General features: G+C 27.4%; 1 protein-coding gene across 1 annotated transcript; it reads right to left on the bottom strand.

Moving 5' to 3' along the window:
* Positions 1-7,727: 7,727 nt before the first annotated feature.
* LOC101505839 (probable galacturonosyltransferase 14) lies at positions 7,728-14,128 on the bottom strand. The gene is made up of 6 exons (XM_004491824.4): positions 13,401-14,128; positions 11,891-11,946; positions 11,633-11,788; positions 9,870-10,460; positions 9,337-9,639; positions 7,728-8,706 (listed from the first exon to the last, which is right to left on the bottom strand). The coding sequence occupies exons 1-6, from the start codon at positions 13,615-13,617 to the stop codon at positions 8,422-8,424; spliced, it is 1,608 nt and encodes a 535-aa protein (XP_004491881.1). The 5' UTR covers positions 13,618-14,128; the 3' UTR covers positions 7,728-8,421.
* Between the last annotated feature and the right edge of the window lie 4,664 nt (positions 14,129-18,792).

The following is an 18,792-nucleotide window of genomic DNA, read 5'->3' on the forward strand; positions in this document are numbered from 1 at the left end:
TATATATATATATATATATATATATATATATATTAATAGTAATTACCATATAATATTTAATTTCTCCATCAAACATGGAACCTCCCTTATGAGTACTGGTACCCCTCTCAGATGCTCTATTAATCTTTGGTTTTTCTCTTTTTTGTTTGTAAGCATTTGTGTTTCATTTCCTCCACAAAGCACTCCAAATGACTACAATGGGCATTTGTGGCGGCTTTTGCAGTCAACAGTGCAACAGACAACTGGTTTTGTGGCGGTCTTTACCCTCACAAAGTGTTGATTTTGTGGCTGAAAAAACTCTCACAAAGGACTACAATTTCATATGGATTTTGTGGCGGTCTAAGCCCTCACAAAATGACAACATTGTGATTTTGTGAGGGCTTAAGCAGCCACAAAATCCAGCTGAAATTGTAGTCTTTTGTGATGGTTTTTTCAGCCACAAATAAAGACCAATTGTATTTTAGTATTTGTGATGACTTTTTCGGTCACTAATTTGTGAGGGTTTTTTTGGCCACAAAATATTAGTAAAGTTAGCCACAAATGGAGTGTTTTCTTGTAGTGAGTTTATTTTTTAAGTTCATTTTGAGATTATAAATTGATCTTTATAAATATAGAATAATTATCAATAATTTTATTTATCAAATTCCTCGCACACTCTATTAAATTATTATTATTATTATTATTATTATTATTATTATTATTATTATTATTATTATTTTTCTTTATTAGATAACATAGTAAAATATACACCTTATTTCTAAAGTCATAATTTAAAATGACATTTGGCTCTACTAATTTCATTCACGTACGTGTTGCACTATAGAGATTGTATACTCTTTTGTTCACGAGTTTATATTTTAATCTAAGGTGATTTTTATTTTTTTTATAATTAAAACAATTTTAGTTATAGATTGGTTTTTAATCTTAATGAAAAAAAATTCTATGTTCATGTCTTTTTCTTTTGTGATTAGTTCTTTAATTTGTGTTGATACATTATTACAAGGTGTTTTTCACAAAAGCCACATATTATAATCTAAGTTATAATATATAAATTATAAGACATAGAGTTGAAAATTTTACAAGTAAAAACCCTATTTCGCATAAAAAAAGTTTCACAATTTATCAATAAATAATAATATTTTAAGACATGTAATCTACATGTTTATATTTAAAATTAATAAAGTTATAACAATATATTTATTTTTCAAAAAATGTTTATTTTGGAAACTTCTACCCGTGCACGAAACAAGTTTGCATTGCACCATATCCAACAAATTACTACAAATATTAATATATTCACAATTTAATTTTTTACATTGTTATTTATTTAATACTTTGTTCTTATTTTACAAATACATATACTTCAAATTACTATAAAATATTGACACTATACTCAAATTTATGTAAAATATTTTATCCGTTCCACAATACTTATTGTATTTAACCATTTTATACAAATTAAGAAAACATTATGAAAGAATAAAAGAGAATTATGATTTTATTAATTTGTCTTTGTCACCTATTGATGTATTCTCATTACAATACAAGTAAAATGGAGAATAATAATTTGAATGTGATGTAAATTGTATTAATTAGAGAGTATAGTTTAAAAAAAGTTATTAAAGTTGCCTTGAAAACCAAAAGGGACAATTTATTGGGATAAATATTATTTTGGTAACAATTATTTTGGGACTAAGAGATTATATTGCTTTTAAAATTTAGATATGATTAAGTCAATTATTTAAAATTTATAATTTTATTCTATTGACATTTGTACGTTTTATTAAAATATTACATAAAATATGTAATATTTTGTGATAAAATATGTTTTATCACAAAAATGCATGTAACGTAAATATTTATTGAATGAGATGTAATATATTTGATCATACCATATTAAGAAATATGTTAAATAATACATGTAGTCTCTTAATTTAATTTCAATTAACGTTTTAGTTTTTTATCTTTTTTTTTTCTTTTCGATTTAGTCCTTTATTTTAATTTTAAGTGACAATTTGATCTTTTATATTTTAAAATATCAACAACGTTATCATTTATTATTTTGCAAAAATTTAAAAATTCCAATCAAAACCCATAAAATTCATTATCATCCTCAATATAATACAAATTTCATCAAATTCATAACTTAAATTTTTAAATAAACTTATATTTTCATCTCTAACAACATCAAATAAAGAATGAAAATATGAGTTTATTTGAAGATTTGAGTTACGAATATGATAAAATTTGTATTATATTGAAGAATATAATTAATTTTATAGGATTTGTTAGAAAATTTTGATAATTTTATTGAATTTTCGTAAAAATAATTAATAGTATTATTGATATTTTAAAATATAAAAGATCAAATTATCACTTAAAATTAAAATAAAAGATCATATCAAAAAATGAAAAAATAAAAGACTAAAACGTTAACTGAAATTAAATTAATAAACTATATTATTTAACCTAAAATTTTTTGCTTTAGACATATAAATAATTAATTATGTTCACGAATATCATGTCAGCATCCAAAAGACATATAGTCATATTTTAAGAAAATGACTCTTTCATAATCTACATCCCTTTGATATATGTTCATTATTTTATTTACCTATATCATAAAATATAGACCTCCACGTCATAACACAAAAATTATATATATTTTTAGGCTAAATAGTACACGTGGTTCTTTAACTTAACTTTAGTTAACGTTTTAGTCTTTTATTTATATATTTATTTTCCAATTTAGTACTTTATTTAAATTTTATGTGACAATTTGATCGTTTATGTTTTAAAAAGTCAACAATGTTATCCTTTTTTTTTTGCAAAAATTCATCAAAATTTTTAAACAAAACCCGTAAAATTAATTATACTATTTAATATAATATAAATTTTATCAAATTCGTAACTCAAATCTTCAAATAAATTCATATTTTCATTCTTTATTTGATTTTGTTATAGATGAAAATATGAGTTTATTTAAAGATTTATGTTATGAATTTGATGAAATTTGTATTATATTGAGGATGATAATTAATATTATGGGTTTTGTTTGAAATTTTTGATGAATTTTTGAAAAAAAATGATAACATTGTTGATATTTGAAAACATAAAAGATCAAATTATCACTTAAAATTAAAATAAAGAATCAAATCAGAGGGAAAAAAAATAAATGATTAAAACGTTAACTGAAATTAAGTTAAGGGACCGCAAGTGTTATTTAACAATATTTTTATTAGTGAATACTAATTCAAACTTGACATGAATCAATTATTAATTATTATATTTTATTTAATTATAAAATTTATCTAAAATATCTCACAAATTTGTGTAATTATCAATAATTATATTTTATATAATTATTTGCAAGTTGAATTTTGAAAAAAAAAAAATTAACAATACAATAACAGTTATAAATACATATAGTATGTTTTTTCATTGATGTATAAGAATTTAACTTTTTAATGTTATTTCATTTTATCTAATTTTGTTACAAAAATTGTAACATCATTAAAACATAATTATTCTTTTAATAAAAAAAAACTCAAATATAATTAAATTATAATATTTTTTAACCTCAAATTTTTGAGTCTTCTTCCCAAAATAAAACATAAATTACAACTTCTTATTCATCGTTTCAGTCCTCTTTCCGTTGTAGAATTTCTCATATCACATCGCAAGTCATAAAATAAAAAATTCTGAAAAAACATAATGAATTTGATTAAGTTTTTTTATTTGACTAACATCACTGTAAAAATAGTTTCATTTTAAAATAATCATTTTATCTAATTTTGTTACAAAAATTGTAACATCATTAAAACATAATTATTCTTTTAATAAATAAAAAACTCAAATAATAATTAAATTATAATATTTTTTAACCTCAAATTTTTTAGTCTTCTTCCCCCAAAAAAACATAAATTACAACTTCTTATTCATCGTTTCAGTCCTCTTTCCGTTGTAGAATTTCTCATATCATATCACAAGTCATAAAATAAAAAATTCTGAAAAAATATAATGAATTTGATTAAAGGTTCAACCATGTCACCACGGTGAATTCATTAATCACCCTTTACCATTACTAGGTCTAGGACTAGGACTAGGATTTGGTTTCCCTCTCCTCTGTCTACAACCAAATTCTACTCCCACTTTTGGTATATAGTCCCATAAAATCCTTTAGGCTCCACGCCGAGAAGAAAAATTATGATTCAGAGTCAATTCTAAAATCCACCATTGTCCAACAAATACCACCAGACGAAGCAAAATATTATAGTAACAATGAATTTGAATTTGAATTCGAATAAGGTGATAAAATGACTATTTTAAAATGAAACTATATTTACAGAATGTTAATCAAACAAAAAAACTTATGAAGAGTAAAATAAAATAAAAATTATAATTATAAAAACCAAAGAATTAAATACAAATCACATCCCAATTAGTATTAATAGAAGATGGGCCAACCTATATGAATTCCTCAACCAAAATAATTGTGACCACATACAGAAATATTCAACGAATTATTTTGCAAGTAATGGCATAGTAGCATGATCATGTTTGGAATTATGGATCAAATTTTATGTGAATGAATACAAAGAATTAGTACATTGTGAGGAAGAAACAACATGCGATACTATTATAATGAGGTGTCCAACTTGAAATTTCACAACAACCACAACTCATGACAAAACTATTAGGGAAATAGTCCTTATCTTATAGCTCACAATTTTAATTCACAACAACCACAAGTGGGACCTCATTTAATATAGTTACAAATGCTTAACATCATATAGATTCCTCATATCATTTAATAGACTCTACTTGTGGTCCTTCTTTTATATGCTACCAATTTATTATCCATGACCATGAGGATCTTTTTATTACTTTTTATAATGGATACTTAATTATGTCGACTAAAGAACCTTTCATATTGTTTTTGGAAGAATCGACAATTAAGTGTATGGGCACACCAAAATTTGTGAAGACAATTTGTTGATTAATTGACAACACTTGAACGAAGGAAATTGATAAAGAAAAAAAAGTCCTATGTATTTTCTTAAAGATAAATTATATTTAATAAATTTGACATAGAATGATTTTAGATAAAAATTAAATAAAATATAAGAGACGGTGATGTGATGTTTAAAATAGAGAAAAAAAACCATGTAAAAAAACAAATAAAGAGAGTGCTTAAGAGAAAAGTAGAGAAATAAAAAATAGATGATTTTTATCCGTTTTGTGCACACACAACTTTCCTATAGAATATAGGGCGTTTTTTTTTTTGAGTACCTAAATATCATTTCTAATATTTAAATGGTCGGTCCATTCATAGTGTTGTAATAGTCTTCAAAAATAAGATCTACAATGCACTTTGAAGGGATAACAATTAGGACAAAATGGGTTGCTGAGAGCTATGAAGAATGCTCAAGATCGGAATAGTTTTAACTGGAAATGATGTCATTACCATCTCTAACATAGTCCTTCTGTAAGATTCTTCACTTGTCATATTGTATAATCATTAGAATTACATATACGTTGATTAATGTCACTTAATTTTGTAATTAATTTCTACTTCAAGAAACAAATACCGATATTATTAAATTGAACATTTTACTTTGAGTTCAAATCTAGAATTTTAAAGTTGCGTATCAGTTTATGGTGATACCAATATCTTTTCTTTGGTTAATTTTTTTTTTTGTTAATACACTTTCATTGTAATTTAATTCTCATATTTTATCAATTTACGAAATATTTCCCCCGTGTTAAGATATGACAGTTTGGTTATTATTTCTGATTTTTTAATTAAAAAAATTATATATTTTAAATAATATAATATATAATACAATTAAAAAATAATTTAACTTTTAACTTCAGAAATTTTTTATTTATATAATTTAATTAATTACATATAAATAATTAATATATCTAAATAATTTTATATTATAAAATTGTACGTTACATTATTTAAAATACGCTTAAAAAAAATATTTTTATTATAAACCTGCAATGTTGGAATGTTACACTACGTGATTCTTTCGCCTTGCATCAGAAACCAAAAAATATTAGATACATGTTACAATTTTTGTTACAAAGATGCATATTTTAAATATTATATATCTATAATATAAAACAATATTTTTTTAAAAAATTTTTTTAAACAATGTATATCTATAAATTATTTTCTTAAAGTTGAATATTTTATTTTTTAGAAAAACTTTATATTTCATTACATTAACTTTAATACATATAGATGCAATTTGTTTTCTTCGCTCACAAAAAAAATAAATTTATTTGTTATTTTCTTTGACAAAAATTGTTATTCAATTTATTTGAAAAGATGATTGAATAAAAAATAAAATAATTCGACTTTAAGAAAATAATTTATATATAAAATAAGTCCGATTCATGTGGAAGAATATACGAGAAAAATACTAAAAGAGATTTTTATGTCTTTAATAAGAATTTATGGCAATTTTTGTTGGAATTTGAATGAATTTCACAGCCGTTGAGGTTGTACAAGGAGACCGATTCTTTCCCTTTCTTAAAGTTATATATTAAATAGTATATCAATCGTTAGAATCATTGTTTTATTTATTGGCTGGATTTATTTTAGTTTTTAAAAAGGCATAATAATATAATGGATTTAGTTAAGTTGACAATAACAAACAAGTTGAATCAAATACTGCAACGTAATTTTGTATAAATTATTAACTAAATTAATATTAAATATGATAAAATGTATAAGTCTCATTGAATGTCAATTTACAATTATTTTAATAATATTAAACTCTATTATAATATTACTATTAAAATATTTTTTAATTTACATTTAAATTATTATTATTTTATCCGTGACACAAACTCAACTACACTAATTCATGATTATGAGTTTCTTGGTGATAAAATTGTAACTTTTTAATATTCATTTGATGTTGCTTAACTCAATGATCAAACTAATCTAAAGATGATTCTCACAATTTTCTAACCCAACCTTATTATCATCAAGAATTTGAATGGTCAATCACCTTATGCCAAGTTTGTGCAACCGAGACATAAAGGCTATTTATCATTCTGTTCACTCATTATAAAATAATAACACTAAGAATAATTTATTTATCACTACAATGTTGAGTATATATGCTCAAAAATATTATTATAGTTGTATAAACAAATTAGACTAAAATGTATTTTTAATCCTTTTATTTTATGTAAAATTAATTTTTAGTCATTTTATTTTTAAAACTTAATTTTTTGTCCTATTTTACAAATTATGGAATTTTGTTGGTCTCCTAGTTTTTATGATGTTACCCGCTCGGTAATGATGTCATAACATTAACAATATGACCCGACTGAATTGAATAAAATTAAATCTATGCAATTAATCAAAGTAGAAAGATTGAAAATTAATTTTGAGTAAAATAAGAGAAAGAAAAATGCATATAAGCCAAAAAAATTATTATAATAGTTAAAAGATAAGTTTCCAACCAGTAAAATTATTTACTAAAAAACAACAAAATAAGTGATATCTTTAGGAAAAAAAACACCATGCAGTTAGTTTGGTGTATGTATATCCTTTGAAATTGAAAAATTTTAATAAGTTTTTTTTTCATATAAAATGCATCCATAAATTGTTCATCTCAATTTTAAGGATGTAATAATCTGATCAAAGTTAACTTTTAAGGAAACAATATCTCAACAACAATATGAAAGCAAAATGAAGAGAATGAAAAAATAATTTTCTGCACATTTCCAATGTCTTGTAGTCTTACATAATGAATAACAATATATATTTATCCTACAAACAGTTCCCCAATTCAATGGACCTGTAACAAAGCAATCTCATGAACTACTCCTAGAATTCACCATCATATATGAATCATAATAACAAATCAAAGTAGGTGAAGGGTAAAAATTGGTAATAACAAAAATTAAACTAAAAAAATGATTCTCTAGAGAGAGGGGAACCTCACAAATTAACTGTCCTAGTAGTAATGTTCTCAACACCAACAAGATTGATGAAACAGGCCCATGTGACTTTTTTTTTTTATATCTCTACCATTCAGTTTATTCTCCAATATATTCAACTACGGAATCCTTGTTATATTTGTTCCATAGATGAATCAATAATAGTATCCTTTTTCACCAACCAAAAATAGAGGATGTGTTTTCATGTCACAACTCAAGGATTCAAAATGATTCTCATAGCCACGTAGAGACTGTAATGTAACTCTGTCTGCAAAAATGTAGGGAATGGTAGCAAATCCACCAACAAAGTTTTTTAATTGCTTTGCCCTCGCAACCATTTTTTTTTCTATAGTCTTGAAGAAAATCTCAAGACACAAAAAATTTAGATGAAAATTCGGTCCCTTTCATATTCACTGTTGTACAAATCAAACCATAGAGCTCGTCGTTGGCGGACTATGATTCCAGGATATGACAGTTCCTCACAAAATCATTTGAATAATTGACATATTTGGTCCAAAATGGCCGAAGGTGTTCAAAGCCAATTGGCAACCAGGGTTTCGACTGGCCGTTGTAGTGAATAACAGCAGCCTTTTTCACGCTCTCGAAATTGGTATTGTTTTGGTAACCCAAGCCAAGCATGTGCCAAGAGGGATCAATTGGATGAACATGACCTCTAAATGCGATCAACGCCGGAGGTAAGGTTCCTAGCTTCCACATTGTCAGGTTTGACCTCAGATTCTGCCATAGTGAAGTTGTCAATCATTTACTCTTCAATAAAAGAAAATTTGAAGAACAAATGCACAAGACTTTCCAACCAACCTCCATCACCCTATCTGAGTTTCAGAAAAGGGGGAGGAAAGGGTTTCCGACTAACAAAAGCACATAAAGGAAGCAAAAGGTCACTTGTGTTCTCACCTATGTAGCACTTACATTTCAGATTGAAGTTGTGTCTAGTGTCTACAATGTTTTCGGTGGCTGAGGGCAGAAGGCAAAAAATCCACCATTGCGGCGTATGGCACCACCATGGTGGGCCTTCCTTCACAAATTGTTTGTGGCAGTTGTCCAAAAATCCGCTACGCCATGGCGGCGCCAAGGCTACCATTTAACAACATTGGATGCCCCACAAGTGTCAGTGTGGGACATCAACACGACACCGACAAATGTAGTTACATTCAATTACTTCCACTTTTTCAAATTAATATTGGTGTCGATGTATCGATATCAGTGTCATGTGCGGTGTCTGTGTTAGTGCTTCATAGGTTCTCACATTATACTACCTTATAATTAATATTGATGAACACCAAAGAATAATTTTAAAATTTTAATAAAGTGAAGTTTTATTAGTCTTGAGTCTATATCAATGTTTACCTCTTTCAGCCAGGAGTGATATGTCTCTCTTATATTAGTCTGTCTCCATGCACCGAGATCGAAAATATTCATTCCATAAGCCCATGCACACTCATCAGGGTCCAAATGGTTTGAAATGAGGGGATGGGAAAAATTGAAGTAGTTCCTAAAATGTTTAGACATTACCCACTCATCTTCACCTCGGCATGTTTCGACAGCCCCATTTACCTTTCCTTCAAGGTCAATTTCCCAAAGTGGAGACAAGTCGCGCTGAATCACCACATCATCATCCAAAAAGACCACTTTGTCAAGGTTTGGGAAAAGCTGTTTGGCAAACAAGACAAATAATTAGCATAAAATGTATGAAATAAAACACGATTTACATTTCCAAAAAAATGACGCAGAATATAAGATGGCCAAAGTTTATATATTGCACTATCATTTATTACACAAATTACGATATGAAAAGTATCAACGATATTGAGAGAGAGAGAGAGAGAGAGAAAGAGAGAGAGAGAGAGAAAACACAGTGATAATTGTTGAATTCAATCTACCTCTGGTAGATATATGCGCAGATGGTTGAGTAAAGATATGTACTTCGGGCTTCTGGCTTGCAATTTCGATGCAAATTTACGCGGATTGGTATCACTGAGATTGGTTCCGGCAATATGATTTCCATGATAGTAATTCCTGATTCCATTTTGATTTTCGACAGCTTCAAGTACAGGTACATTTTCTCTTGTTAACCAGTCAAACTGGTGAATGCCTTTGATTTCAACTACAGCAGGGGAGGGTGGATTTAGTGCAAACCACGAGTGCATACCAGCATAAGTTTTTTTATCGGTGATTACATGGAAGACTATCTTTTCAGGTTTCAGAGACGACTGGACGGCAGAATTAACAACTACTGAAGCAGCCAAAATGTTATCGGTCGATAGAATAAAATGGTGGTAAGTGTTGTCAGACAGTAGGGGAAGTAACTCGGGAGGAGGCAATTGTTTCCGTGCATGGGCATTTGATGAATATTCGTCGGTCAAACGCAAAGACAGACAATGAATCCCTTTGGGAATAGAACTTGCCGCAAAGTGTTTGTTCATCAGCTCTGCAAATTTAGACTCTCTGATTTCTCTCTCAAATTTCTCCATCTGTCACAAGAAGCACATCATTTAACAAGATTGATATAATCACTTACCACAACTTTCAATATAAAGCGCTGTAATATTTAATATAAGCAAATGTGATTGAGTCATTGTAAGATAAATGGTAACTTTTTATATCAAGGCAGGCCAACGACAATGTTGTCTGATAGCGGCGCTAGAGCATAGCAGAATTGAACAAAATCACTATTGTTCTGTGACATGCTAGTTAGTAAAAAATATAGTCAAATAGCGGCTATAGTGACACTATAGCATTGTAGTGTAGCAAAAAATAAACAAATTACTACTTTCCCTGATCAGTGATTGACAACATTGCCTAGGCCCAATAAATAGTACGTTTAAAATATACGAAAAATTAAGAATAATTTAGATTTAGATTATCTTATATTGTTTCTTAGGAATGGTTTTCATATTTCCGTATATATCACATCATGATTTGTTTCCTTGTTTAATTAGGATTGAGATTTTATAGTTTTATTGTTGTCTTCTCTTATAACACCAAGCATATCATTCACATCATATCAGTATAATTTATTATTGAGTATTCCTTTTCCTCCCTCTATACCAAAAACATTGACCTCATAATTTTTGGAAGTCCTAATAGGGTAGCATATGTCAATGGTTATCATTTATGAGTAAACTGAAGGAAATAAAGATGATAAAAGAGTAATATTAACAATAAGCTTCTTTAAAAAATAATTACAAAGGCCAACATTTACGATTAAAGATTTGAAATTATCTCCACACCTACTCACTTTAACAGTAAAACTTAAAAGCAATTATATAATCTTGTCAAATATTCTTGATTAAATTCTTTTAGAGGTTGCAGCATCAAAATTTGAAGAAACATCATCAGAAGCAAGACAACCATTTTTCCAAGCAACAATACATAAAACACATACAACTAAGCATAGAGCTCATATAATTAGAAGTTCTTTCAAATCTCTCTATATCCATAAAAGTTGTCTAAGTTGAGATTCATGCTTATACAATGCATTAGTCATCTAAACTGCAACCTTAAAACGTTCAAATCTCAAAAGGACAAACACATTGATAAAAAAAAGTCAATAGAATTCAGTTTCAGACAACCCTTTTCCTACAAAATACCAATTAACCAAGAAACATACAATTCTTTATGTTAAATGTAACAAGCAACTTACCATTCCCCTTAACATGAATGCAAAAGTTTTCGCATCATATTGATTGTTGTTCATATCAGAAACAAGTTGATCGAAGGAATCTGGCAGCTTCAGATCAGCTGGAAGTTCCCCGGTCTTCACTTCGTTAAGGATCTTGTAAAAATCTCTAACTAGTCTCTGCAGAACAAATTAATGTCATCATCCCCACAAGGGTTCGGATAATTGTTTTCAACCAAAACATTACTGGATATGATATTAATTATAATAAAAATTATTTACCCCTGAATCGTCAACCCTGCCAAGAAGCCTAGGTCCTAACCGCCTGCCTAAACAATCTGAATCACAAAACAAGGAGTTGATTAGCGTTCTAAAACATAAACAAGTTGAACATTATAAAAAAGGCACAAAAGAATCAACTATCAGAATATAATCTAAAGTAACATTAAATAGCAAGCTACAGACAGCTGATTTTTCAGAAATACAGAAACAATCAAATCAAAAATTTTATCATCAAAAACTGATACGTGAAAACATCAAAACCCATGATTTTTCCAACAAGGACCTTAAAAACAGCAAATATAGGCTCATAATGTTATTCTTTGTCAATATACAATAATTCAACATAATAATTTTCCAGTCAATAAAGCACAATATTCATTCCTTACATGAAAGACTTAACAGCTTACAAGTTTCAGCAATACATATATCACAAAAACATATTCATCGCTAAATTTCGAGTTTAAGTGCAGTCTAAACCATGCAAATGAAGCTGTTTGTATTAGATTCTTTAAACCATAAACTCTTAAATCTCGAATTCCACTATCAATGAAAACTCAAAATTCAAGCTTCAGGTAAAAGCTCAAAACACAGAATCAAGTCCAACTGAAGCTTAACCAAACATGCTATAAATCACCCAATCACTCATCCGATCCTAAAATAAAGCAGCATAAATACTAACCGGTAGCTTATAAAAAAAACCACTTAGCATCTGTTTGTTTTCGCACTGAAAAAATCGGTCAACGGGCATTAACTCTCAAGCTACAATTCGTACCTTCCACGTAAACCACGACAAAAAAGTCCTCGCAACAAGACAAATTTTGAAGCCAACGTAATTCAAAACATACACTTAAACAAGTTACAATTAATTGCATTTGCACTAAAAACACTTCAATTTCAATGCCTTAATATCTATACATCATTGAAAAACATTTAAGAAAAACTATAATTTTAAACATAAACACAAATCACAATCAATTAAACAAACAAAGACATGAACATATTATAAGTTTGACTCAAAACGAAAAACACAAACAAGATCCAGCTTTAAACAACAACAAAAAAACAACCAAAAGCAATTACAAAATTGGACTAAAACACTTCAATTTTCATGCCTTAATATTCATAACATCTCCCAGCTCCGGCATTTGGAATCCGACCACTTCAATCAAGTTACAATTAATTGCATTAGACCTAAAACACTTCAATTTCGATGTCTAAATATTCATAAGAATCATAACATTAATATTAAACACAATCACAATCACAATCAATTAATCAAACAAAGACATGAACATCTAATAAGTTTGACTCAAAATTAAAAACACAAACAAGATCTAGCTTTAAACAACAACAAAAAAACAACCAAAAGCAAATACAAAATTGGACTAAAAACACTTCAACTTCCATGCCTTAATATTCATAAACACAAACACAATCACAATCACAATCAATTGGGATGTACTAATAACAATGAAGTAAATGATGATGAGAAAAAGAAGAAAAAAAGTACCAAAAGAGGAGCACTTGTTGACACCTTCAAGGGTAACAAGAGCAGTGAGAATGAAAACAAAAGGTAACAAAAAAGCAAGGATAAGAATGGTGTGAAAAAGGGTTCGATAGGAAATGTGACGAGCTGCGACCTTGATCTTCATTAAGTCAATAAACCCATTGTTTGTGGTGCTCGAAATAGTGATGCTTCTCATACTAGGCGAGAAGTGAAGCTGCATCGTCGTTTATGCATATGCAGCCTCACTGCCACAATAACCCTAGCAAATGAATAGTAATCCCAAAACGACAACAACAATAACCAAACCCATTTCATCAAAACGCACAACATCAGATTTAGATCCAACACTAATAATAATTGATTCGAACCAGTAATAATGGAACTCAAATTTCGATCGCTTTTCAATCTGGCTCGTGATTAGATCGGAAAAGTTTCGGTTTTTCTTATTCGGTCTTCTACAAGACCGCATTGAGGGATTTTCAAAAACTAGGGATTTCAATTTTCAACAATCGAATTTGATTGTAGAATTAGGAAAAAGATAAATAAACTAAATAGTTAGAGTTTTTCTTCTGGGTTGTGTGGGTTTTTTTTGTTGTTGTTGTTGTTTTGTTTAAGGTTGAAGTTCCTCTCCCATGGATCAAAGAAGGAGGAGAGAGAAAGAAGAAGAGAGAAGAAGAAGAGAGAGAAAATTTTTGGGTGTGTTTTTTAGTTTTGTTGGTTGATTTTGTTTAGTTTTTTTTTATTTTTTATTTTTATTTTTTTGTGCGGATCACTTTGATTGGTCCGATCTATAATTTCGATTTTCTCGGGGAAAATTTTAATTATTTTTATGATGAGAGAGAGAAAAAAAATGAAAAGAAAAGAAAAAAATGTGAAAGCTTGTATGAGTCAAAACTTAGAAGCGTGTTGGGGTTAGGAGAGAGAGAAGGAAAGAAATGTGGTGGGAATTTGACCTTGAGATTAGGGTGTGTAGGGTATGATGTAATAATTAAGAGCTAAATTTAGATGTTTCCTATGTTTATGGAGGAGGGTTAAAGGATTATGTGGATAGGATTATGTTTAAAAGTGGTGGTTAATTTTAGGTATAGTTTACATGTTGGTGTTAGTGTGAGTTAGTGTTATGCAATGTTATGTAATGCTAGGGATGGTAAGAAAAAGAAAATAGGTAATAAAGGGATTTGGATTTTCTACTATAAACAATTAATTATTTAAAATTGGAATAGAAAATAAATTTATTTGATAAAAAATCATTATTAACTAAAATTGAATCGTTGATTTAAAATTAGATGATTCAAATTATATAATTACTTTCATACACTAAATCAATCTCAATTGTCGATTTATATATAAGGATTGAGAACAATAAGTAATATTGTAATAAAGGTAAGACAAAAAAAATAGGTAATAATGTAATTAAAGTTGGCTTGCCACGGTGAAAAGATAGGAAAAGAGGAAACTAAAATGCTTATAAACTATCTTCTGTCATTTTAAATATTTTATTTTAACTTTGTACAATTTTTAAAAAAATACTAGTTATACTGATTTCAATGATAAAATAAGAATTTATTTATTCAAACACTTTTATTAATTGTAATGATTAGAGAAACTTGATGAATTTAACTACAATAAATAAGGGCATATATCTGAAAAATAAAAGTAATTAATATTGTAAAATAATAAAAAATTTAAGATAAAAAAATTACAAATAAAATATTTATTTTAAAAATAAAGTAGTATTAGTTTGATGGTCAACAAACGCAAAATAAGAGAATTTGATAAAGAGTATGTGATAAGAAGGTTATAATATTCTATGCTACTATGTATTCACTCCGTCTCAAAATAATTTATTCATTTGAATATTTTATATATATTAAAAGAAAATGTATAACTGAAAGAGAATATTGTTTTAGCAAATAATTTTTATTAAATATTGATATATTGTCAATGTCATAAATGCATAATAAAAAATATTAGATTGAAACTCATGTAAGTAATATTAATTAAAAGCTACAATTAAAAATAAGTATATTGAAAGTTGAAATAATCAATTATTTTGGAATAAATTTTTCTACAAATGAGTTAATTATTTTGGAATGGAGAAAAATAAAAAATAGAAAATAAAAAAGGAAAAGACATGATTGGGAATGTATAAGGTGCATAGCTCTTATAGCACATTCCAAGTTTAGGCATATCTTCATCTATGAGCAAATATAATTATACATGGAAAATAAGCTCATTCATATATACCTTGCTATCAAACTCTTTTGGATAGAACCTTGCTATCAAATTTTAGCATAATATAAATATAAATGTATTGAATTGTTGATTTATCTGTTTTACAATTTTTAGGATTTTGTTGATCCCTCAATTTTTTTAATCATATTTCATACTCATTAATATTGCGACAACGATGCAAAGTTAAATAAAATTGAATCTATATTATTAATTAATAATTATTTTTTATTCGACAAAACTTTACAAACGTTTTTTTAATAACTACATAAACGAAAATTGTAAAAAAAGAAAAAGAATATTAAACACAATTTTATTTTATTCAATTCAATTGTGTTAGATCATTATTACATAATTAATTAAGGAGTAAACCACATTATGAAAAATGAAGGAAGGTCAATAAAATCCTATAAATTATAAAATAAAGAGATTAAAATTTAGATTTTAAAAACAAGTGATTAAAAATGCATTTAAATCAAAGATAAATAAGTAGATAAAATGGATATTCGTCAAGCTTGATGTAGAAAGGGTATGGTATCGGTGGGTATTCGAATATTGATATTCTAATAACTAGGAGTGTCCACCCCAACAACAAATAGAGGATTTTTATTTATTTATTTATAATATAAATGGATGATAGTTATGGTTTCATCAAAATATTGTGATAAGTACTTGTACTTTACTAATTCGTTATTTATTATAAACAATTTTAATTAATTGCACATGTATTAAAAAATTAAATAAAGTTAATGATTTTTTTTAATTTAATAAAATATATATTGATATTTATAAAAATGTCTGTAACGAATAAAAGTGATGTGAATATGTATTATTAGAATACTTGTTAAGTTGCAACACTTGTTAAACAATAAAAAAAAAGGAAATAAAATGTACGTTTTAAGTTAAAAATATCACTTTTTATAATTTTAAAATGTAAATTACATAATTTTTTTTAAAAGAAAATTATACGTTTGAATTCACAACAAGTGTCTAAGAGTAGCATTTCTTAATGAATAAGATATTTTGTGAGGTTTTCCCTAATTATCTCTTTCTAAAACTAGGCAACCATATTATTTATTGAATTAGGAAACTAATAGGTATAGAAAATTGTTTCAATTAAATGTAGTAGTGATATTGGAAACTAAAATAAAAAATTAATGAAGGGTATTATAGGAATGTTAAAATTAATGATTGAAAAGTTAATTAAAATTGTTTAAAATAAATAACAAAAAAGTTGTTTTTTTTTATATATATATATATAGAAAGGAGGGAGTACATTACCTATAAAATATAGAGTTTAATTGTTATACATCGTTATTATAATTTTTTTTTACAGTTCGTTATAATTATTCATATACATGATTTTAGAGTTAATTATAATATTTTTTGCATGATATAACAATTGCGATTGACTGACAGTGTAAAAATCATCACACTAACAAAGTATATTAATTAAATCCTAAAATATAATTAAGGTTTAAAATATTTGTAGTCTCTAAGATACCTATTAGCATGGAGTAGCTTTGGCCACCTCAATTTTTTTTTTTTTTTTTAAATAAGTGAGTATAGTTTTATATTTTGCTATCCAATAAAATATATTTAACTATCTCAAATAAATTTATTAGTAATAAAATTAGAAGAAACAAAAATAAAAAATAAAATATCACTTGATTAACTCAAAAACTCTTGGACGTTGGCCAACCCTTAATTAGTGGAGAGGAGTGGAGCCAAAAGATATGGAATTTTTGGACACCCTTAAGAATGAAACGTTTGAATAAGTTGCAGATGAAGACTGTAATGGAATAGCTAAGCGACATCAGAATAGGGAGGCCAAACTATGCATATGGAAAAGAAAGTCTACCCCAAAACTTGGAGAAAAAAAAGAGACTAACCATTAACGACTCACAAAGCAAAAAGAAAGAGAAGAGACATAATGGGAATTGACTTAGTTAAAAGATACCATATTTACACAAAACAAATGTCATGACATATCCTACTTAGAAGGTCAACCAATCGCCATGAGTTGCATTGCATGAAACTGTCTGGCGCTATTGGAACCCACAAACAGATTGAGCTTTAAAGAAGTTCACTAAGAAAAAAGGTTTTGAATTAAGCTCTTTTAGGAATTTTAATTGCTATTCCAATGTTTTGTTGTTAGCTGTATTGGTGATAGATATGAAAGACCTAGTGATTTAGCATGTTTTTGGAGTAGTAACACCGATGCTTATTTTTTGTTTTACTCTTTCAACTATGTTGACATGCTAATTAAATTGTAGGATGATGATACCTTTTGGCATTGTACATGAATTTATGGTTTTCTTGAAACTCAAAATAAATATTATACTTACGATCTAATAAAATACCTTGTTGATTCTTATTCAACTGAAAAACAGATGATCTTTAGAGACTTTAATTCAATCCTTAATCTAGAATAAAAACAACGTGGTAATGCTTTGTCTAGTAACCTTATGCAACTATTTTGTAACACTTTAAACTTGTTTCATTTTTGTGATATAGGATATACTAGAGACCCCTTCACGTGGAATAATCAACAAGAAGGACCAAACATACATCAGAGCTCGTCTAGATAGATACATTGCTAGTAGCGCTGACCTAGGATATAAAAAGGCTTAAAGCAAATGTAAATATGAGCCTTTTCAGAGCCTATAATTGTATTTTTAGTAAAATTACTAAGTTTTTATGAAAATCTATTTTTTAGACATTTTAGAATAAAAAATCATTTATTAAATTAATACCATTGATTTTGAATAATATTTATTTTTCAATAGATAATTAAGTCAAATAGTTTAATATTTGTTAAGACAACATTAGTTTTAGAGAAGATATTATTATTTTTAAATTTGAAAAGGTTAGAATATGAGGCCTTACATAATTTTTAAAAAAATTTAGAGGCCTTTTTTTTAAGTAAAAATTTATTTATTTTTGGAGGTGGTTGCTTTAGTAGTCTTACCCATAGTCCGAACTTGATTTCTAGACTGGATGAGTAACACCACGACCATTACCGTTACAAGCAGTGCTACCTCACGACCTTCTCGCTCCCCCTATTCACCCGGTAGCACTACCGGTAATGGTTGGGGCGTTACAATAAAAGGCGCCTTTTATGTAACACCTCAGCCATTACCGTTACCGACAATGCTACTGA

This window comes from Cicer arietinum, chromosome 3 (assembly GCF_000331145.2).
Source record: "Cicer arietinum cultivar CDC Frontier isolate Library 1 chromosome 3, Cicar.CDCFrontier_v2.0, whole genome shotgun sequence".
NCBI classification, from domain to species: Eukaryota; Viridiplantae; Streptophyta; class Magnoliopsida; order Fabales; family Fabaceae; genus Cicer; species Cicer arietinum.